The sequence below is a fragment of the Anolis sagrei genome, chromosome X (assembly GCF_037176765.1).
Source record: "Anolis sagrei isolate rAnoSag1 chromosome X, rAnoSag1.mat, whole genome shotgun sequence".
In the NCBI taxonomy this organism is placed as follows: Eukaryota; Metazoa; Chordata; class Lepidosauria; order Squamata; family Dactyloidae; genus Anolis; species Anolis sagrei.
The window spans coordinates 108,065,783-108,090,080 of NC_090034.1; the positions used below are offsets into that span (position 1 = coordinate 108,065,783).

Sequence of the window (24,298 nt, forward strand, 5' to 3'; positions counted from 1 at the left end):
AGAAATGGGGCCACAAAGTGGAGTCCACGACATGCGAGTGTGGAGAAGAGCAAACCACTGACCACCTGCTGCAATGCACCCTGAGCCCTGCCACATGCACAAGGGAGGACCTTCTTGTGGCAACACCAGAGGCACTCCAAGTGGCCAGAGACTGGTCAAAGGACATTTAATCAACTACCAAGCTTGCAAACTTTGTGTTTTGTCTGTCTGTTTGTTTGTTCTGTCAAAAATGTAATACAACTGTTTGGTTGCCTGACACGATAAATAAAAAGAAACAAAAAAGAGAGAGCAGAGCAATATTTACCCCATCGAACCGACAATGATCTTGTAGGAGGCAATGACGGCAATGGTGGAGGCGAAAACGACACAAGCAACAAAAATCCCAGCAATGGCTCCTCCGGAGAGGCCTTTGGACTGTCTTTGGTGGGGCAAACCCTCTGGAGGGATAGACAAGGAAAAGGCTGGTGAGTATCAAGATATGGATCTGTGGGGTCTCCAAACCATCGTGCCTTCAGTATTTGGCATTTCGTGATGCTCTCCACAGAAACAACATAGCAACACTTTTAGTCGGTCTCAACTCAAGTCAAATCAATGTAGTAAAGGGTGAGTTAACCTAAACAGTGTTGGTGTGACGGCGCGAGTGGTGCCACCTATATATAGAACTGTTAGTTGTAAGATGTAAACTGTTGTATCATGCTTAATCCTGCCCCTTTTTTACACTGCTTATGTATAGTTGTATGGATTGGTTGCTTGTAGCTGTCAATCAGTACTGTTTGGCTCCACCTCTTCCTGCAAGAGGGGAGAACTTCCTTTTTCTTTTCATTCTACCATCAGAGTTCGTACCAGATGGACGTGAGTAAAAGACTTGATTCTAAAGGATCCTGATTTAAGTTACCTCTTAGCACCAGTTCTGAGGTTTTTTACCCCGGGACTCATGCTTTATGTCCAGATTGTCCTGGACAATTATTGAGGAGACCCAGGCGCCTTCAAGCCGGTTCTTTTGGCACCAAAGGAAGATCCTGAATCTTTAAAACATAGGCCATCTGAACTGGGGTTGTGGTTTGCTCCGGCATTCACAGCCATAGAGGAAAGAGGAAACTTGGTGAGGCTTCTCAGCTTCAAACTCCTTGGACCCAGGGCTAATTGAGACTGTAACGTATGTTTTCCTTCACCCCTCTAAAGTTTTCCAGCTCATTGCTTTGAAGAAATGACTTTGTGATAAATAAAACCTATTTTGAGCTATTTACAGCGTTTTGGGGTTTTTTTGGAGTTCCAGTTTCCTATAGGAGGGCAAGAAGCAATCCCCTGGGGGGAAGATGCCACGTTCATCCCTCCTTTATTGAGAGTAATAGCCCCCAGGCGCGACGGCACAGTTGAAGTTTGACCAGGGGCCACTTGGACCAGGGGTCACTTGGACCAGGGGCCACTTGGACCAGGGGCCACTTGGACCAGGGGCCACTTGGACCAGGGGGCCACTTGGACCAGGCGCCACTTGGACCAGAGGCCACTTGGACTAGAGGCCACTTGGATCAGGGGCCACTTGGACCAGGGACCACTTGGATGGACCCTTTGACTACGGTGCAGTGTTTGCTATCAGTTTTTGTTTTATATTCTGTGTCTGAGTACTATATTTATGTTTTATATTTTGGACTATTAAAACAGAAGACAAGCGGACAAACGTCAGCGTGCTGGAAGAAGCAAAGACCACCAGCATTGAAGCGATGGTCCTCTGCCATCAACTCAGCTGGGCCGGCCACGTTGTCCGGATGCCTGATCACTGTTTCCCAAAGCAGTTGCTCTACTCTGAACTTAAGAACGGAAAACGGAACATTGGTGGACAGGAAAAGAGATTGAAAGATGGGCTCAAAGCCAATCTTAAAAACTCTGGCAGAGACACTGAGAACTGGGAAGCCCTGGCCCTTGAGCGCTCCAGCTGGAGGTCAGCTGTGACCAGCAGTGCTGCAGAATTCGAGGAGGCACGAATGGAGGGTGAAAGAGAGAAACGTGCCAGGAGGAAGGCGCATCAAGCCAACCCCGACCGGGACCGCCTTCCACCTGGAAACCAATGCCTTCACTGTGGGAGAAGATGCGGGTCAAGAATAGGGCTCCACAGCCACCTACGAATCCACAAGGAAACCCATCATGGAAGACCATCTTACTCATCCAACGAGGAATTGCCTAAGTGAAGTGAAGTGCTACTTTAATTAAACTGTTTGTTACAAACTGGGAGTTTGTTTGATTCACCTCTGCCTGAATAACGGCAGAGCCCCAGCATCGTGACAAAATGGGACACTTTGGAAGAAGTAGACAAAATTCTAGAGCAGTGGTTCTCAACCTGTGGGTCTTCAACCCCCAGAAATCCTAACAACTGGTAAACTGACTGGGATTTCTGGGAGTTGTAGGGCAAAACACCTGGGGATCCACAGGTCGAGAACCACTGTTCTAGAGAATGTGAAATGGGACACTTTGGAAGGAGTAAACAAAGTTGTAGAGAGGGTGAAATGGGACACTTTTGTTTGAAGATGTAGACAAAGTTCTAGACAACTTGAAATGGGACACTTTGAGTGGAAGTTTTAGAGAGTGTGAAGCAGGATTGAACACATTTTACCTCTGATCACCAAGAAAACCTGTCCCGCTTCAGAGGAGGTTGTGCTGTTTTGAACAATGTAAAAATATGTGATGTCTTCAATTGAGAGCTTGTTAATGTGCAAGGAGCAGTTCTTCGTCACGGTCTCCCTCCCCGTGTAGGCGAGCTTGTGCTCCTCTTTCTCCATCAATGCATCATAGACTAGGATCTCGTTTGGTTCGGAGATCTCCCACCGGTACCAGCTGCAGGAGGTGAAGTTCTTCATGCCTCCTTTGGCAACGAGGGTAACGTCCGTCCCCACCAGAGGAAACCAGGGGTTCACCGTGACCAGGATGGTGAAGTTCTGGGCGGAGGCCAGAGATAGGCAAGAACTCAAGATGTAGCCTAGGAGAGGAAAGAGATGGAAGTTATGGACGAGGCCGTAGCAACTGGAACAACTCCAACTAATGAGAGTTCAGAAGGTGGACAATCATGGTTTTCGGTGCTGGGTCACAAAGGCGTCTTGACAATCCTGGAGAAGAAAGGGCTTAAGGACAATGGAAGACTCACACTCATCCACAATTCGCATCATCTGGAGACTTGGGCTCAAATCTGCTCTGTCGTAGAAAACCCATTGGGTGACTTCAGGAGGGTTACTCTCTCTCAGCCTCAGGGGAAGGTAGAGGCAAAACTCCCTGTGAACCAATCTTATAATAGGGTTGCAATACTCAGGAATTTCCTTGAAGACACACATCAATATACAATATGACCTTCATATCAGGTTCAAATCCAGGGAGAGTGTGGATGAGCTCCCTCTGTCAGCTCCAACTCCCCATGCAGAGACATGAGAGAAGCCTCCCTCAAGAATGGTAAAGCATCAAAATATCCGTGCGTCCCCTGGGCATTGTCCTTGCAGACGGCCAACTCCCTCACACCAGAAGCGACTTGCAGTTTCTCAACTCACTCCTGACACACACAAAAAATCACCCCAACAGATATATGTGGTTTCACTTATCTGTCGATTGGTGTCCCTAGGTGTTGTTAATATTTTTGTTATTTTATTGTTGTATCCCATTCCCACACTCCCCTCTTTGGGCATGCAATTTATACAGCAAACTACAGAAGTTACATACTTCTGCAAAACCACTCTAGAACTTTGTCGACTTCTTCCACCCAAAGCTCAAATACCCTCTGATCCCTCCAGCCATTTCCCATCCCACGTTCAAACCTGTTAGGAGCAGCATTGGCCAAGGACTCCTTCTCCTGCCAGGATAACATCTGCATGGTCCCCTTGCCCCGCTCAAGGGTAAGATATTGGGAGTCCTATTGGTCTCCATCCAGATGCCCAGGTGCTTCCCATGTTGGTTGCCACCAAAGATGGAGAGCACCGATGGTCTTGGCATCCCCCACAAACACAGTCTCCTTTCAGCAAGTATGGAGAACTCGGAATGCCTTTCCCACGCGCTCACATTGTGATCTCCAGGGCAACGGGAGAAGGCCACAGGTCAAGGGACGGAACCACAGCTCGGGATGATGGTGTCCACAGTCTGCCTGGGACAACGTCCTTTGAGATCAGTAGGGTGGGAAGAATTGGATTCTGCAAAGATACCCAACCAAACACCTCCAGAGGAGGAAACTCAAATAGTCACTGAATCCTAGAGATGGAAGGGGTGCCTAAAGACCATCCAGTCCAAACCCTTTCCACCAGACAGGGAAAGACCATCCAAGCCCTCCTGATAGATGGGCATCCAACCTATGTGTAAAGATCTCTAGAGAAGGAGGCTCCACCACACTCTGAATCCTAGAGTTGGAAGGGACATCCAAGAGTCTTCTAGTCCAACCTTTCTTCCAGACAAGAAGGCACCATCCAAGCCCCACAACAGATGGCCATCTAGTCTGTGCACCAAAACCTCCTGAGAAGAAAAGAGACACCACTGGACTTCAAGGCAGTCTATATTCTTCTGGATTTGGAAGGGGCAACCAAAGGCCATCTAGTCCAACCTCTTTCTGCCAGGAAGGAAGATATAATCCAAGGCTTCTCAATAGATAGCCATCTAGCCTCTCTTTCAAGACCTCCAGAGGAGGAGACCACCAGACACTCAATCCTATAGTTGGAAGGGACCCCCAAAGGCCATCCAGTCCAACCCCATTCTGCCATAAAGGAAGACCCAATCCAAGCTCTCTTGATAGATGGGCATCCAGCCTATGAGTAAAGACCTCCAGAGAAGGAGGCTCCACCATACTCTGAATCCTAGAGTTGGAAGGAACATCCAACGGTCTTCTAGTCCAACCCTTCTTCCAGGCAAGAAGGCACCATCCAAGCCTCACAACAGACCATCCAGTCCAAACCCTTTCTGCCAGACAGGGAAAGACCATCCAAGCCCTCCTGATAGATGGGCATCCAACCTATGTGTAAAGACCTCCAGAGAAGGAGGCTCCACCACAGTCTGAATCCTAGAGTTGGAAGGGACATCCAAGAGTCTTCTAGTCCAACCTTTCTTCCAGACAAGAAGGCACCATCCAAGCCCCACAACAGATGGCCATCTAGTCTGTGCACCAAAACCTCCTGAGAAGAAAAGAGACACCACTGGACTTCAAGGCAGTCTATATTCTTCTGGATTTGGAAGGGGCAACCAAAGGTCATCCAGCCTCTCTCTGTCAGGAAGGAAGATATAGATAACCATCCATCCTCTCTTTCAAGACCTCCAGAGGAGGAGACCACCAGACACTCAATCCTATAGTTGGAAGGGACCCCCAAAGGCCATCCGGTCCAACCCCATTCTGCCATAAAGGAAGACCCAATCCAAGCTCTCTTGATAGATGGGCATCCAGCCTATGTATAAAGACCTCCAGAGAAGGATGCTCCACCACACACTGAATCCTAGAGTTGGAAGGGACATCCAAGGGTCTTCTAGTCCAACCCTTCTTCCAGCCAAGAAGGCATCATCCAAGCCCTGCAACAGATGGCCATCCAGTCTGTGCACCAAAATCACTGGACTCCAAGGCAGTCTATATTCCACTGGATTTGGATGGGACAACCAAAGTTTATGATGAAGAGAGTTAACAGTGCCATTTGCTGGCCAACTTGCTTCTTATCATCCAATTAACTGACTTCAGACAGTTGGTGTCACAGAAGGTGAAGGGATCTTTTTTCCACTTATGGTGGACCTGTAACATAGTTAAAGAATTCTGGAAAAAAGTGATGAAATAAATAAATAAAATGATTAGCAAAAAAATCAAGAAAAACCCAGAAATGTGCTTATTAGGAATATTTAGGAGGCGTATTAGCACAGGAGATGAAGAAATTTGTCAGTATTGTTTTGTTGCTGCGAGACTAATAATAGCTAAATCGTGGAAGGGGGAAAAAGAGTTAAATATTAAGGATTGGAGAGATAAATTAGTAGACTATATCCAAATGGCCAAATTGACAAATAGCAGCAGAGGTGGAAATAATGAAGAATTTGTTAAAAAATGGCGGTTGGCAATTGGATATCTTGAAAAGAAGACAAAAGTAGATTTGAAGATCGCCATAAAGGGGATTCAGTGAAAGAAGACACGTGGGTAGTTGTGGGTTAGTTATGTGATCCATACGGAGTGGTGTCGGAGGTCACAGGGGTTGGGTTCACGGGTGTGGGGTTAGAGGGACATTAAATGTTAATGTATTATAACTGTACAGTCAAATTTGATTTTTTATATGTTTAATGAGTGCTGACTGTATACCATTCTGCAAATTTGCAAACTCTTTTGTATATCTTTTTTTCCTTTTTTCTGTTTTTTTCTCTTTCTTTTTTATTTTTTACTTATTTTGGTTTTTCTTTGGTGTCGGTTTTGTTTTCTGTATGCAAACCAATAAATTTTTTTTTTTAAAAAAAAGACACAGTTGTTTCTGCTTCAGTAGCAGCTCTAATCTAGTCCAGCCGCTTTCTGCCAGGAAGGAAGACATAACCCAAGACTTCTCAATAGATAGCCATCCATCCTCTCTTTCAAGACCTCCAGAGAAGGAGACCACCAGACACTGAATCCTATAGTTGGAAGGGTCCCATCAAAGGCCATCCAGTCCAACCCCATTCTGCTGTGGCAGCCGTTATGGGAAAAATAAAATCATAATCATAATTCCTACCTGGATTCAAACAGCTCAAGGGAGATTTTGCAAATTAAGGGAAAAACCGACAGATGATATGGATCGATAAGAGGTCAACATGGACTGGTCAAAGGTTGCATGTTTACACAGGCCAAATGTTTGTTTTAGCTAAATGTTGATATATGAAGAAACCACCAAAGAATTGGCAGCATGCAGAAATCAATATATATTGATCCAAGACTTGGAACATCTAAGGCAGTGTTTCTCAACCTTCCTAATGCCGTGACCCCTAAATACAGTTCCTCATACTGTGTTGATCCCTAACTCATGTTGTGGTGACCCCCAAATTATTTTCATTCCTACTTCATGACTGTATTTTTGCTACTGTTATGAATTGTAATACAAATATCTGATATGCAGGATGTATTTTCATTCACTGGACCAAATCTGGCACAAATACCACATATGCCCAAATTTGAATACTGGCGGGGTTGGGGGTGATTGATTTTGTCATTTGGGAATGTTGGAGTTGCTGGGATTTATAGTTCACCTAAAATGAAAGAGCTTTCTGAACTCCACCAATGATGGAATTGAATCAAACTTGGCACCCAGAATTCTCATGACCAAGAGAAAATACTGGGAGGGTTTAGTGGGCATTGACCTTGAGTTTGGGAGTTGTAGTTCACTTACATCCAGAGAGCACTGTGGACTCAAACAACCTGGACCAAACTTGGCATGAATACTGAATATGCCCAAATGGTGGAGTTTGGGGAAAACAGACCTTGACATTTGGGAGTTGTAGTTGCTAGGATTTATAGTTCATCTACAATCAAAGGAAATTCTGAACCCCATCAACAACAGATTTGGGCCAAACTTCCCATACGGAACCCTCATGACCAACAGAAAATACTGTGTTTTTCTGATGGTCTTTGGCGACCCCTTTGACACCCCCTGGTGACCCCTCCAGGGGTCCCGACCCCCAGGTTGAGAAACGCTGATCTAAGGTCATATGGTGAGAGAGCGCCATCTCCTGACTATTTAATGTAAATAGCAGGCAATTTCAGAAACGTTTCATTTAAAAGCAAATTCCTGTGGAACTAAGTTATTAACAAAGTAATTACGGCAGAATTGATTAGGAGATTGCCTTGATCAACTTTTTATGTTAAAAACATATATAAAGTTATAATTCATTTAAGAGATCTAAGAGAATTAAGAACAATTGAACGCGTCATCTGGGGATAATGGGTAAAGCTGAAAAGTTATATAATTGAGCAGATGTTTGGGGTCATGTTGTGCTTGCCAGAAGGATGTCCTTGGCAACTATATATGAAAATTCCTGTTAATGATTGTATTGTGTAAATGTCGGAGTTGTTCTGCGCATGTGTAAAACTAGTAATTTCATGCTATAAAAGCTGGACAAATGCGACGTCAGGTTGTGTCAGCCCTTGGTTAAGCTGAACACCCTTACTCCGGAGTATTGAATAAACGCCTGGAAACCTGCCAAGCTGTTTCTCAATCTTCTTCCTTCTCCAGAGGTACTCTAATGCAGTGTTTCTCAACCTGGGGGTCAGGACCCCTGGGGGGGTCACGAGGGGGTGTCAGAGGGGTCGCCAAAGACAATGAGAAAACACAGTATTTTCTGTCAGTCGTGGGGGTTTCGCGTGGGAAGTTTGGCCCAATTCTATCATTGGTGGAGTTCAGAATGCTCTTTGATTATAGGTGAACTATACATCCTAGCATCTAGAACTCCCAAATGTCAAGGTCTATCTTCCCCAAACCCCACTAGTGACCACATTTGGGCATATTGAGTGTTTTTACCAAGTTTCCAGATGCATCGGTGCTCTCTGGATGTGGGTAAACTACAACTCCAAAACCCAAGGTCAATGCCCACCAAACCCTTCTGGTATTTTCTGTTGGCCATGGGAGCTCTGTGTCCCAAGTTTGGTTCAATTCCATCATTGGTGGAGTTCAGAAAGCCCTTTGATACTGTAGGTGAACTATAAATCCGAGGAACTACAACTCCCAAATGACGAAATCAATCCTCCCCTCAACCCCACCAGTATTCAAATTTGGGCGTATCGGGTATTTGTGCCAAATGAATGAAAATACATCCTGCATATCGGGAATTTACAAGATGATTCATCATAGGAGCAAAATTACAGTTGTGAAGTAGCAACAAAAATAATGTGATGGTTGGGGGTCACCACAACATGAGGAACTGTACTAAGGGGTCGCGGCATTAGGAAGGTTGAGAACCACTGCTCTAATGGAACCTGGTAACGTATATGTTCTGCAACACTGCCACAAAGGAAGATCCAATCCAAGCACTCTAGAAAGCCTTCATTACACGATGTATCAAGCAAGCTATCCCTTCCTTCAAAACCAATGACATTTGGGATGATGAAAGCGCGTGGAGACATGGAGACAGGTGACCACCAGCGTGTTTTTTATTCCCTCCGTGGATACGTTTCTGCCTTTCAGGATTGGTGCGTCCATGAGTTTCTTCGTTATCGTCTCCTGATGGAAAGAGTGGAAGGAGTTTTTCTTCCTGGTCTGGGAAGGAAGGAGCATCAACCCTTCTTTTGGCCGGATGAGGTTCTTCCAGATCGGAGTCATTTCTTTGCAGGACCTGGAAGGAAAGCAGAGGAGGGTTGGCAACCAGAACTGGAATCACGTTGCCAAAACTGTGATTAAAAAAAAAGTAACTTTTCAAATCTCTGTTCAATCTTTCCTTTCCATGGAAGAGGTCTTGGTGAACTAGAACTCCCACACTCTCCATAGTGGCTGATTTTGCAGAGATTCTGTGAACTATGTCTCCCAGAACTCCCCATCAGCATGGTGACTGGCCATATTACTTGGCTGACGTATGTTGATAGGGTTGGGACAGTAATCTTAGTGAACTAGAACTCCCAAAACCCACCATGGTGGCTGGTTGTGCAGAGATTCTGTGTACTACATCTCCCAGAACTCCCCATTAACATAGTGACTGGGCCATATTACCTGGCTGGTGAATGCTGATAGGGCTGGGAATGGTACTTTAGTGAACTAGAACTCCCCAAACCCTCCATAGTGGCTGGTTGTGCAGAGATTCTGTGGACTAAATCTCCCAGAACTTCCCATTAACATGGTGACTGGCCATACTACCTGGCTAGTGAATGTTGATAATGCTGGGAATTGTACTTTAGTGAACTAGAACTCCCCAAACCCTCCATAGTGGCTGGTTTTGCAGAGATTCTGTGTACTACATCTCCCAGAACTTCCCATTAACATGGTGACTGGCCATACTACCTTGCTGTTGAATGTTGATAATGTTGGGAATGGTACCTTAGCGAAGTACAACTTCCAAAACCCTCCATAGTGGCTGGTTTTGCAGAGATTCTGCGTACTACATCTCCCAGAACTCCCCATTAACATAGTGACTAGGCCATATTGCCTGGTTATTGAATGTTGATAATGTTGGGAATGGTACCTAAGTGAACTAGAACTCCCAAGACCCTCTATAGTGGCTGGTTGTGCAGAGATTCTGTGAACTACATCTCCCACAATGCCCCATCAGCATGGTGGCTGGCCATATTACCTAGCTGGTGAATGTTGATAATGTTAGGAATGGCACTTTAGAGAACTAGAACTCTCAAAACTCTCCATAGTGGCTAATTGTGCAGAGAATCTGTGAACTACATCTCCCATATTGTGACTGGCCATATTATCTGGCTGGTAAATGTTGATAATGTTAGGAATGGTACTTTAGTGAACTACAACTCCCAAAACCCTCCATAGTGGCTGGTTGTGCAGAGATTCCGTGAACTATGTCTCCCAGAACCCCTCATTGACATGGTGACTTACCATATTACCTAGCTGACGAATGCTGACAGGGTTAGTGAACTAGAACTCCCCAAACCTGCCATAGTGGCTGGTTGTGCAGAGATTCCGTGGACTACATCTCCCAGAACTCTCCATCAGCATGGTGACTGGCCATATTACTTGGCTGATGAATGCTGATAGGGCTGGGAAAGGAACCTTAGTGAACTAGAGCTCCCAAATTCCATCATAGTGGCTTTTTTGTGCAGAGATTTTTGAGCAGGTTGGTTACTTCTCTGGACCGCATCTCCCAGAACCCACAGCCTGCTAAGAGGCCAGCTGAACCTTGGGACTTGTAGTTCTCCCTTGCTCTCTTGATACTGGATATGGTGCACCATCATCATTACCTTTGCTTGGACCCGGTTTGCCTTTGCCTTTGGCTTTGGCTTTGGGTTCGTTTTCTTTCTTGACGTTGGGCTTTAAACTTTCCCGCGGTGATGACGTTTTGACCAATCTGAAGATAAATATACAATGGAACAATCAATAAGGTTCATTATATTTTCAACAACAAAAAAAGATTTATAGTTTTCTAAAGGACATCAACCCAGAGTGAGATAAAGCATACATAACTCCCATGACCCACTTTACATCCTGGTACGGCTAGGGGGAGAATGGGCTATGGATGATGGGATTTGTAGTACCTTCACCCTCTTCCAGAGAACACTGCAACCCCCACAAACTACGGACCTGGACCAAACTTGGCACACAGACTCCCCATGACCAAAAGAACATACAGGAGACTTGGGGGTGACGGGGACGGGACTGACCTTGATTTATGGAAGTTATAGTTCACCTTCATCCAGGAAAGTGTGATCTCCACTGACAATGGACCAGAATCAAACTTGGCACAGGAAAGCCCGATGAACAACTGAACATATCGCAGGGGATTGGGGGAATAGACCTTGATTTCAGAGAGTTGTAGTTCACCCATATCCAGGGAGCACTGAATTCAGCAGATGATGACTGTGAATACTGTGAAGGACAACTGTGAATACTGGAAGGGGTTGGGGGTGATTGCCCTGAGAATCTGGGAGTTGTAGTTCACCCACATCCAGAGAACACTGAACCCATCCGACGACAGATCTAGACCCAACTTGGCACACAGACCCAACATGGCCAACTATGAATACTTGCAGGGTTTGGGGCGATTGCCCTGGGAATCTGGGAGATGTAGTTCACCCTTATCTAGATATCACTGATATCTAGCAGTCACCAGCCAATCCCTCTCCAACGCCAGAAATATAGCTTAATGGTGTCACATTAGAAAATGTTGGCCATTTCCGCTACCTTGGCAGCCACCTCTCCACCAAAGTCAACATCGACACCGAAATACAACACCGCCTGAGCTCTGTGAGCGCAGCATTTTCCCGAATGAAGCAGAGAGTGTTTGAGGACTGGGACATCCGTAGGGATACCTGTTGCATCCCAGTTCAAGAAACAAGACCATAAGATTAAATCCACCACTCTGGACTGTAGGAAAAGCAATCCTTGTTTATTGATGAAAAATTGGTTACAAAAGAAAGGTAAATGCAGAGTAAAAAAACCCACAGAAAAACACAGGAGTCAATAGGATCTCTGAACTTGAGCAAAACTTCAAAAGCCACAAAACAATAACCAAGAGTCTGTTAGTGTTTTACTAACCATGAACTTGGAAACAGAAGCCTCTGGGATTACTGGCCATGGAACACAGGAATTCTGCCAAGACCAGCCACAGTCCCGAACATTGCTTGACCTAAAGAAGCACCCGGCAGGGATGCTCTTAAACCAAAGAAGCTATTCTTAGAAATGCCCCTTGACTTTTCTGTTTGGGTCTCTTTTTGCTGAAGCCGCTGTGACCTTTGTACAGACTGTGAGACAAATCTATCTCTCACTATCTGTTCTCTCCAGAGCTCATTATCTAGCCCAGGTGGGGAGATATCACGGCTAACTTCCAAAACATTCTCTTCTAACTGTTGGGTTTCGTTTTCATTCCCACTGAGCTCTGCATCAACAACAGATTCCACACTGTCAGGGTCAGGGAAAGCTTGCTCAGTTTGAAAAACTATTGGAGAATCCTGTTCACACAGATCAGGATCAGGCTGAACCCCAACAATACCAAGGTGCTTGTCTATAAAGCTATCATTCTCCCAACCCTGCTCTATGCCTGCGAAACGTGGACTGTCTACAGACGTCACATGCAACTCCTGGAACGATTCCATCAGCGCTGCCTCCGGAAAATCCTGCAAATATCTTGGGAAGACAAGCGGGGAAACATCCGTGTGCTGGAAGAAGCAAAGACCACCAGCATTAAAGTGATGGTCCTCCGCCATCAACTCCGCTGGACCGGCCACGTTGTCCGGATGCCCGACCACCGTCTCCCAAAGCAGTTGCTCTACTCCGAACTCAAGAACGGAAAACGGAATGTTGGAGGACAGGAAAAGAGATTGAAAGACGGGCTCAAAGCCAACCTTCAAAACTCTGGCGTAGACACTGAGAACTGGGAAGCCCTGGCCCTTGACCGCTCCTGCTGGAGGTCAGCTGTGACCAGCAGTGCTGCAGAATTCAAGGAGGCACGAATAGAGGGTGAAAGGGAGAAGCATGCCAAGAGGAAGGCGCGTCAAGCCAACCCCGACCGAGACCGCATTCCACCTGGAAACCAATGCCCTCACTGTGGAAGAAGATGCAGAGCAAGAATAGGGCTCCACAGCCACATATGGACCCACAAGGACACTGGAAGACAATCATCCTCGGAAAGCGAGGGATCGCCTAAGTGACAGGGAGGGGCCCAGCCATCTAGCCTGCCGCAGGTGAAAGAAGGTGGTTCTGCTCACGGCGGAGAGAGACCTGGGCCTCCATCGTCAGCAGAGGGTCCAAAAGGACTCCCAGACTCTTGACCAACGAGGACGGGCGTAGCGCCTCGCCATCCAGGGTAGGCAGATGGATGTCATAGAATCCTAGAATCAAAGAGTTGGAAGAGACCTCCTGGGCCATCATCCAGTCCAACCCCATTCTGCCAAGAAGCAGGAATATTGCATTCAAATCACCCCTGACAGATGGCCATCCAGCCTCTGTTTCAAAGCTTGCAAAGAAGGAGCCTCCACCACACTCTGGGGCAGAGAGTTCCACTGCTGAACGGCTCTCACAGCCAGGAAGTTCTTCCTCATGTTCAGATGGAATCTCCTCTCTTGTAGTTTGAAGCCATTGTTCCATTGCGTCCTAGTCTCCAAGGAAGCAGAAAACAAGCTTGCTCCCTCCTCCTCCCTGTGGCTTCCTCTCACATACTTATACATGGCTATCATATCCCCTCTCAGCCTTCTCTTCTTCAGGCTAAACATGCCCGGCTCCTTAAGCCGCTCCTCATGTCCCCACTGCCTGGTCGACCCAGCCATAGGATCTCCGTCTTTGCTGGATTCACCCTCAACCTGCTGGCACGCAGCCATCCAGTCACGGCCTCAATGAGGCACAGATGGAAACAATCGGGGACAGAGTCCGGTCGGCTTTCCATCTTCAGCACCAGCTGAGTGTCATCGGCGTACTGGTCACACTCCAGCCCAAAACCTCGGACCAGCTGAGCAAGTGGTCGCATAGAGATGTTGAACAAGAGAGGGGAGAGAATGGCCCCCTGAGGAGGAACCCCACAAGAGAGAGAGAGGGGGGACCTCTCAGAGACCAGGCCTCCCCTCTCCACTCGCTGTCCACGGTTGTGAAGAAAGGAGGGGAGCCAGTTCAAAGCTCTCCCCCTGACTCACTCCAGCAACAGCAAGGCGGTGGGTCAGAAGATGGTGGTCGACTGTGTCCAATGCTGCTGGGAGATCCAATAACACAAGCAGCACCGACCCGCCCTGGTCAAGCTGACATCGAAGGCGATCCATGATGGAGACCAGCACAGTCTCTGTCCCGTGCCCCGCACATATTATAATAGAATATGTTTATTATAATATAATATATTTCTTAGTGTTATTTATTAGTGTTAATTCAAGAGAGATATTGACGCTAAGCTGGAATGTGTCCAGAGGAGGGCGACTCAAATGATCAAGGGTCTGGAGAACAAGCCTTATGAGGAGCGGCTTAAGGAGCTGGGCATGTTTAGCCTGAAGAAGAGAAGGCTGAGAGGAGACATGATAGCCATGTATAAATATGTGAGAGGAAGCCACAGGCAGGAGGGAGCAGATCAGGGGTCTGGAGGACAAGCCCTATGAGGAGCAGCTTAAGGAGCTGGGCATGTTTAGCCTGAAGAAGAGAAGGATGAGAGGAGATATGATGAGAGCCATGTATAAATATGTGAGGGGAAGCCACAGGGAGGAGGAGGGAGCAAGCTTCCTTTCTGCTTCCCTGGAGACTAGGACGCAAGGGAACAATGGCTTCAAGCTACAAGAGAGGAGATTCCATCTGAACCTGAGGAAGAAGACTGTGAGAGATGTTCAGCTGTGGAACTCTCTGCCCCGGAGTGTGGTGGAGGCTCCTTCTTTGGAAGCTTTTGAACAGAGGCTGGATGGCCATTTGTCAGGGGTGATTTGAATGCAATATTCCTGCTTCTTGGCAGAATGGGGTTGGACTGGATGATGGCCCAGGAGGTCTCTTCCAACTCTAGGATTCTATGATTCTATGTTCCTGACTGGTAGAGCTGTTCAGCAGTGGAACTCTCTGCCCCGGAGTGTGGTGGAGGCTCCTTCTTTGGAAGCTTTTAAACAGAAGCTGGATGGCCATCTGTCAGGGGTGATTTGAATGCAATATTCCTGCTTCTTGGCTGAATGGGGTTGGACAGGATGATGGCCCAGGAGGTCTCTTCCAACTCTTGGATTCTAGGATTCTATGATTTATCTTAGTAGAATATATTACATACAATACATAAATATAGATGGCAACCCATCCGAGGGGGTAGAGGGTGGGAGGAGACATATTTTCATAACTTATTTACAATTTATTATGCAATATATTTCGTAATGTCATTACTTACATAGACGGACGTCTCGGAGGGGCACTCGGATTGGGTGGAAATTGAACGGATGGCGTTGGTGGTGGAATGGATGGTGCTGGCAGAGCTGGTTCTGCAGGACTAAAAAGGAGAGAAAAAGAAAGAAAGAATGAACGAATGAATGAATGAATAAAAGAAAAGGTTACCATTAGAACGGAGCAGACGGTGCACCCCAAGCCTACTGAAGCTTATGATGAAGAGGCTTATCAGTGTAATTTGCTGACCAACTTGCTTCTTGTCATCCAATTAACTGATTTCAGGAACAGTTGTTTCTACTTCAGCAGCAGCTCTAATCTTTATTTACATTTCATTCATTGCAATAACATTTACTCATTAACATGGTCAGATGCAAGGGAGAAGAGCCGAGAGAATAAAATTGTGTCTGCTCTATTTATTCCCCTATTATTATTATTATTATTATTATTATTATTATTATTATTATTATTATTATATAATATTATAATAATTATTAATTATTATAATTATAATTATTAATTATAAATAATAATAATAATAATAATAATAATAATAATAATAATAATCTTTGTATTGTCAAAGGCTTTCATGGCCGGAATCACTGGGTTGTTGTAGGTTTTTTCGGGCTATATGGCAATGGTCTAGAGGCATTCTCTCCTGACGTTTCGCCTGCATCTATGGCAAGGATCCTCAGAGGTAGTGAGGTCTGTTGGAACTAAGAAAAAGTGTTTATATATCTCTGGAATGACTATGGTGAGTCAAAGGACTCTTCTCTGCTGGAGCTAGGTGTGAATGTTTCAACTGACCACCTTGATTAGCATACAATGGCCTGACTATGCCTGGGGCAAACTTTTGTTGAAACATTCACACCTAGCTCCAGCAGAGAAGAGTCCTTTGTCCCACCCTGGTCATTCCACAGATATATAAACCCTTTCCCCTAGTTCCAACAGACCTCACTCCCTCTGAGGATGCTTGCCATAGATGCGGGCGAAATGTCAGGAGAAAATGCCTCTAGACCATGGCCGTATAGCCCGAAAAAACCTACAACAACCCGGTGAAAGCCTTTGACAATACAAAGATTATTATTATTATTATTATTATTAATAGGGGAATAAATAGAACAGACACCATTTTATTCTCTCGGTTCTTCTCCTTTGCATCTGACCATGTTAATGAGTAAATGTTATTGCAATGAATGAAATGTGAATAAAGATTAGAGCTGCTGCTGAAGTAGAAACAACTGTTCCTGAAATCAGTTAATTGGATAGCCCGAAAAAACCTACAACAATCCAATAATAATCTTTATTTATACCCCGCCACCATCTGCCCGATGGGGACTGGGGGCGGCTTACATGAGGCCAAGCCCAAACAACAAATTACAGCAGAATAAAACCGGAAACGCAAACAGTAAACAACAACATCATAAAAACATAGAATCATAGAATCATAGAATCCAAGAGTTGGAAGAGACCTCATGGGCTATCATCCAGTCCAACCCCATTCTGCCAAGAAGCAGGAATATTGCATTCAAATCACCCCTGACAGATGGCCATCCAGCCTCTGCTTAAAAGCTTCCAAAGAAGGAGCCTCCACCACACTCCGGAGCAGAGAGTTCCACTGCTGAACAGCTCTCACAGTCAGGGAGTTCTTCCTCATGTTCAGGTGGAATCTCCTTTCTTGTAGTTTGAAGCCATTGTTCCCTTGCGTCCTAGTCTCCAAGGAAGCAGAAAACAAGCTTGCTCCCTCCTCCTCCCTGTGGCTTCCTTTCACATATTTATACATGGCTCTCATCATATCTCCTCTCATCCTTCTCTTCTTCAGGCTAAACATGCCCAGTTCCCTAAGCCGCTCCTCATAGGGCTTGTTCTCTAGACCCTTGATCATTTTAGTCGCCCTCCTCTGGACACATTCCAGCTTGTCAATATCTCTCTTGAATTGTGGTGCCCAGAATTGGACACAATATTCCAGATGTGGTCTCACCAAAGCGGAATAGAGCATGGGGAGCATGACTTCCTTAGATCTAGACACTAGGCTCCTCTTGATGCAGGCCAAAATCCCATTGGCTTTTTTTGCCACCACATCACATGCCTGGCTCATGTTTAACTTCCTGTCCACGAGGACTCCAAGATCTTTTTCACACGTACTGCTCTTGAGCCAGGCATTGTCCCCCATTCTGTATCTTTGCATTTCATTTTTTCTACCAAAGTGGAGTATCTTGCATTTGTCACTGTTGAACTTCATTTTGTTAGTTTTGGCCCATCTCTCTAATCTGTCAAGATCGTTTTGAATTCCGCTCCTGTCCTCTGGACTATCTTCCTTGTCTGTTCCACGCATGCGCTTCAAAATGTTCCACAACCTAACACTTTCACAGCTAGCAGCATGGAGATTTTAAACTTGTCCAATATGGATTGACATTCCACTAATAATCCCCATCCTAACATTTCCAGTGCTGCTTATCAAATATTTTTTTTTACCAATCATTATGAGCCCCCGGTGGCGCAGTGGGTTAAACCCCTGTGCAGGCAGGACTGAAGACCGACAGGTCTGTCAGGATCATTTAGATATGCATGTGTGTTTTTTCAATGTGTTTCTATGTCATTCAAGATGGATTAAGATGTTTTTCAAATGGATTCTATGCTGTTCAATTGTGTATTAGAAATACTGTGCTGAGGCAGAGAAAATGTAACCTTGACAGAAATGAGATAACGTGTTCTCCGGCTGGGAAGAAGAGGGAGGATCTGGTCTCAGCCAGAAGTCAGATAAGCAGATGTTCAGAGACTGTTGTTTTTGCCTAGTTCGGTGGTTCTCAACCTTCCTAATGCCGCGACCCCTTAGTACAGGTCCTCATGTTGTGGTGACCCCCAACCATAACATTATTTTCGTTGCTACTTCATAAATTTAATTTTGCTACTGTTATGAATTATAATGTAAATATCTGATATGCAGGATGTATTTTCACTCACTGGACCAAATTTGGCACAAATACCCAATACCCCCAAATTTGAATATTGGTGGATTTGGGGGGTGATTGATTTTGTCATTTGGTAATGCTGGAGTTGCTGGGATTTATAGTTCACCTAAAATCAAAGAGCCTTCTGAACCCCACCAATGATGGAATTGAATCAAACTTGGCACACAGAATTCCCATGACCAAGAGAAAATACTGGGAAGGTCTGGTGGACACTGACTTTGAGTTTTTGGAGTTGCAGTTCACCTACATCCAGAGAACACCGTGGACTCGAGCAATGATGGATCTGAATCAAACTTGGCACAAATATTCAATATGCCCAAATGTGAACACTAGTAGAGTTTGGAGAAAATAGACCTTGCCATTTGAGAGTTGTAGTTGTTGGGATTTATAGTTTACCCGCAATAAAATAGCATTCTGAACCCCACCAACAATAGAACTGGACCAAATTTTCCACACAGAACCCACATGACCAACAGAAAATTATGTTTTCTGATGGTCTTTGGTGACCCCTCTGACACCCCCTTGTGACCCCCACAGGGGTCCCGACCCCCAGGTTGAGAAACACTGGCCTAGTTGTTCCTGTCTGTTGCTTGCTGTGAATGGACGTGTATAGATGTACTTAGTAAACTTAGTTTTCTGTTGTAACTGAAAGCTTGCAGAGTCCTGATTTCTGAAACACAGTGTCTGCTGATCTAGCAATCCTTCCGCTGGCAAAGATTCAATACTCTGACAAGGTCACAGGTTCGAATCCGGGGAAAGGGGGATGAGCTGCATCAATAGGAGCATAGTGTCTAGATCTAAGGAAGTAATGCTCCCCATGCTCTATTCTGCTTTGGTTAGACCACACCTGGAATATTGTGTCCAATTCTGGGCACCACAATTCAAGAGAGATATTGACAAGCTGGAATGTGTCCAGAGGAGGGCGACTAAAATGATCAAGGGTCTGGAGAACAACCCCTATGAGGAGCGGCTTAAGGAGCTGGGCATGTTTAGCCTGAAGAAGAGAAGGCTGAGAGGGGATATGATGGCCATGTATAAATATGTGAGAGGAAGCCACAGGGAGGAGGAGGGAGCAAGCTTGTTTTCTGCTTCCTTGGAGACTAGGACGCGGAACAATGGCTTCAAACTACAAGAGAGGAGATTCCTTCTGAACATTAGGAAGAACTTCCTGACTGTGAGAGCTGTTCAGCAGTGGAACTCTCTGCCCCGGAGTGTGGTGGAGGCTCCTTCTTTGGAAGCTTTTAAGCAGAGGGTGGATGGCCATCTGTCAGGGGTGATTTGAATGCAATATTCCTGCTTCTTGGCAGAATGGGGTTGGACTGGATGGCCCAGGAGGTCTCTTCCACCTCTTTGATTCTATGATTCTATGATTCTATGAGCTCCCTTTATCAGCTCCAGCTCCTCATGTGGGGACATGAGAGAAGCCTCCCACAAGGATGATAAAAACATCAATTCATCCAGGCGTCCCCTGGGCAATGTCCTTGCAGACGGCCAATTCTCTCACAACAGAAGCAACTTGCAGTTTCTCAAGAGAAGGGCCAGTTTGGCCCAGCATGAAACTTCAGAGAACAGATTGATGAGTTCCTAAGACTTCCAAGCGTAAACACAGGGCTGAGGTAGCAGGGAGGAAGACAGCAAGGCCATAAATCTTCTGATGGGAAAAGGGAAAAACCTAGGAGGTTGGCACTGAGATAGGAAGGAAGGATGCAAGACCCCCAAAAAAGGGAAGTACAGCCATGAGTCAAGAATGCGTACCTTTTTCTCGATGCCAGTTTGCATGACGCAAGGCCGGTCAGAACCAAAACCAGCGCAACACAACCGCCGACAATGCCTCCGAGGATCCCATCGGTGAGACCTTTGATTCTGAATCCTCTCGCTTCCCATAAATTGTCTTCAATGAAGGAGAAACACAAAGTCATTTGAGGTCAAGACTGGAGACTCAGTGCAGTTCGATTTCACTTTAATCGCCATGGTTTCATGCTATGGGCTCCTGGGATGTGTCGTTTCACAAGGTCTTTTTAACCTCCCCAAACTACAACTCCCAGGACCTCACAGCATTGAGCCATGGCGGTTCAAATGGGGTTAAAGTGTATTAATCCTGCAGTGTGGATGCACCCAGAGTACTAAAAGTAAAAGCACCACTCCACTATAGAGTTTCATTCAATGCATGCAGCCTTTTCATCGTATAGGGATCTGTAGTTGTGTGCCGAAGGAAGGAGAGAAGGAAAGGAAAGGAAAGGAAAGGAAAGGAAAGGAAAGGAAGGGGAGCGAAGGAAGGAGGGGAAAAGGCGAGAAAACTGGAGAGAAGGAAAGAGGTAGAGAAGGAAGGAAGGAGAGAAGGAAAGAAGGAAAGCGAGCAAAGGAAGGAGGGAAAGAAGGCAAGAAAACTGGAGAGAAGGAAAGAAAGAGAGAAGGAAGAATGGAAGCAAAAAGCGAAGGAAGAAAGAAAAGGGGAAGGAAGGAAAGAGGTAGAGAAGGAAGGAAGGAGAGAAGGAAAGGAAAGGAAAGGAAAGGAAAGGAAAGGAAGGGGAGCGAAGGAAGGAGGGGAAAAAGGCGAGAAAACTGGAGAGAAGGAAAGAGGTAGAGAAGGAAGAAAGAGAAGGGGAATGAAGGAAAGAGGTAGAGAAGGAAGGAAGGAGAGAAGGAAAGAAGGAAAGCGAGCGAAGGAAGGAGGGAAAGAAGGCAAGAAAACTGGAGAGAAGGAAAGAAAGAGAGAAGGAAGAATGGAAGCAAAAAGCGAAGGAAGAAAGGAAAGAGGTAGAGAAGGAAGGAAGAAAAGGGGAAGGAAGGAAAGAGGTAGAGAAGGAAGGAAGGAGAGAAGGAAAGGAAAGGAAAGGAAAGGGAGCGAAGGAAGGAGGGGAAAAAGGCGAGAAAACTGGAGAGAAGGAAAGAGGTAGAGAAGGAAGAAAGAAAAGGGGAAGGAAGGAGAGAGGTAGAGAAGGAAGGAAGGAGAGAAGGAAAGGAAAGGAAAGGAAAGGGAGCGAAGGAAGGAGGGGAAAAAGGCGAGAAAACTGGAGAGAAGGAAAGAGGTAGAGAAGGAAGAAAGAAAAGGGGAATGAAGGAAAGAGGTAGAGAAGGAAGGAGAGAAGGAAAGAAGGAAAGCGAGCGAAGGAAGGAGGGAAAGAAGGCAAGAAAACTGGAGAGAAGGAAAAAGAGAGAAGGAAGAATGGAAGCAAAAAGCGAAGGAAGAAAGGAAAGAGGTAGAGAAGGAAGAAAGAAAATGGGAAGGAAGGAAAGTGGTAGGGAAGGAAGGAAGGAGAGAAAGAAAGGAAAGGAAAGGAAAGGAAAGGAAAGGAAAGGAAAGGAAAGGAAGGGGAGCGAAGGAAGGAGGGGAAAAAGGCGAGAAAACTGGAGAGAAGGAAAGAAAGAGAGAAGGAAGAATGGAAGCAAAAAGCGAAGGAAGGAAGAAAAGGGGAAGGAAGGAAAGAGGTAGAGAAGGAAGGAAGGAGAGAAGGAAAGGAAAGGAAAGGAAAGGAAAGGAAAGGAAAGGAAAGGAAAGGAAAGGAAGGGGAGTGAAGGAAGGAGGGGAAAAAGGCGAGAAAACTGGAGAGAAGGAAAGAGGTAGAGAAGGAAGAAAGAAAAAGCGAATGAAGGAAAGAGGTAGAGAAGGAAGGAAGGAGAGAAGGAAAGAAGGAAAGCGAGCGAAGGAAGGAGGGAAAGAAGGCAAGAAAGCTGGAGAGAAGGAAATAAAGAGAGAAGGAAGAATGGAAGCAAAAAGCGAAGGAAGAAAGAAAAGGGGAAGGAAGGAAAGAGGTAGAGAAGGAAGGAAGGAGAGAAGGAAAGAAGGAAAGCGAGCGAAGGAAGGAGGGAAAGAAGGCAAGAAAACTGGAGAGAAGGAAAGAAAGAGAGAAGGAAGAATGGAAGCAAAAAGCGAAGGAAGAAAGAAAAGGGGAAGGAAGGAAAGAGGTAGAGAAGGAAGGAAGGAGAGAAGGAAAGAAGGAAAGCGAGCGAAGGAAGGAGGGAAAGAAGGCAAGAAAACTAGAGAGAAGGAAAGAAAGAGAGAAGGAAGAATGGAAGCAAAAAGCGAAGGAAGAAAGGAAAGAGGTAGAGAAGGAAGAAAGAAAAGGGGAAGGAAGGAAAGAGGTAGAGAAGGAAGGAAGGAGAGAAGGAAAGAAGGAAAGGAAAGGAAGGAAGAAAAGGGAGCAAAGGAAGGAGGGAAAGAAGGCAAGAAAGCTGGAGAGAAGGAAAGAAAGAGAGAAGGAAGAGTGGAAGCAAAAAGCGAAGGAAGAAAGGAAAGAGGTAGAGAAGGAAGGAAGGAGAGAAGGAAAGAAGGAAAGGAAAGGAAAGGAAGGAAGGGGAGTGAAGGAAGGAGGGAAAGAAGGTGAGAAAGCTGGAGGGAAGGAAAGAAAGAAAGAGATAAGGAAGAAAAGGAAGCAAAAAGTGAAGGAAGAAAGGAAAGAGGTAGAGAAGGAAGAAAGAAAAGGGGAAGGAAGAAAAGAGGTAGAGAAGGAAGGAGAGAAGGAAAGGAAGGAAAGGGAGCAAAGGAAGGAGGGAAAGAAGGCAAGAAAACTGGAGAGAAGGAAAGAAAGAGAGAAGGAAGAATGGAAGCAAAAAGCGAAGGAAGGAAGGAAAGAGGTAGAGAAGGAAGGAAGGAGAGAAGGAAAGAAGGAAAGGAAAGGAAAGGAAAGGAAGGGGGGAGGGAGGGAAGGAGGGAAGGAAGAAAGAAAAGGGGAAGGAAGGAAGGAAAGAGGTAGAGAAGGAAGGAAGGAGAGAAGGAAAGAAGGGAAGGAAAGGAAAAGAAGGAAGGAGGGAGCGAAGGAAGGAGAGAAAGAGGGAGGGAAGATTGGCCACAGCAAAGCGTGGCGGCTACAGCTAGTATGTGTGTGTGTGTGTGTGTGTGTGTGTATTCATTCCACTTGCTTTGCCACCATCAGATCCTCCAAAGATGCCAGCCTCAGATGCAGGTTAAACATCAGGAGAAAATGCTGCTAGAACACATTGGCTATGCACCCCAGAATCCACACAACACCCCAGTGATCCCAGCCGTGAAAGTCTTCCACAACGCAAGGCCAATCAACACCTACTCTTGACTTCCAAGTTGATGCTGCCCTCGGCCAACTTTGTGGAGGAATTCTTCCGGATGGTGTAGACGCCAGCGTCAGAGATAATCAGCTGCGCAATGTGCAGGGAGCAGTCCTGGCCTATGAACTCCCGGCCGGAGTAGCCGTCGTGCTTCTCGATGGTCGACACCGGGGACGGCTTGTAGACCACGATAGGGACGGTGTTGGTGTCGCTGCCTCGGTACCAAGTGCAGGAGATCACGTCCTCCAAAGCCTTGCCAACCTTCAAGGTGACGTCCTCCCCGACGCGGACCACCCTGGGGTGCATGGTGATGTTGATGGTGACGGTGGGGGCCTTTGGCGGGGAACCCCCTGATTTGGAGGTAGTCTTGGGAGGAGTAGTTGCTGCACCCCCTTGAGCCCGGGTCATTGTTGGGAAGCAAGAGCTGAAGATGTAGACTGTTGGGACAGAAATCAATGACAAAAAGGTTTAAAATCTAATCACCACATTGGGAGGATGAAGCACTTCCGCATTCCCCGCATGCTTCCCCGCTGGAATGCTTTGCTGGCTGCCGATTCAATTCCGAGCACAATTCAAAGTCCTGGTTTTGACCTACAAAACCCTATACGGTTCCGGCCCAGCGTATCTGTCCGAACGCATCTCCTTCTACGTCCCGCCTCGGAGTTTAAGATCTTCTGGGGAGGCACTGCTCTCGGCCCCACCTCTATCACAAGTGAGATAGGTGGGGACAAGGAGCAGGGCCTTCTCGGTGGTGGCCCCTTGCCTGTGGAACTCACTCCCTGGGGAAATTAGGTCATCAACATGTCCCACCTCGGAGTTTAAGATCTTCTGGGGAGGCACTGCTCTCGGCCCCATCTCTATCACAAGTGA

General features: G+C 46.1%; 1 protein-coding gene across 1 annotated transcript; it reads right to left on the reverse strand.

The window, feature by feature from the left end:
* Positions 1–300: 300 nt before the first annotated feature.
* Positions 301–23,836, reverse strand: LOC137094879 (carcinoembryonic antigen-related cell adhesion molecule 16-like). The gene is made up of 7 exons (XM_067460802.1): positions 23,427–23,836; positions 20,162–20,297; positions 15,442–15,540; positions 11,273–11,373; positions 10,853–10,959; positions 2,609–2,971; positions 301–437 (listed from the first exon to the last, which is right to left on the reverse strand). Exons 1-7 carry the CDS (start codon positions 23,834–23,836, stop codon positions 301–303), a joined length of 1,353 nt encoding a protein of 450 aa, XP_067316903.1.
* Positions 23,837–24,298: the final 462 nt, after the last annotated feature.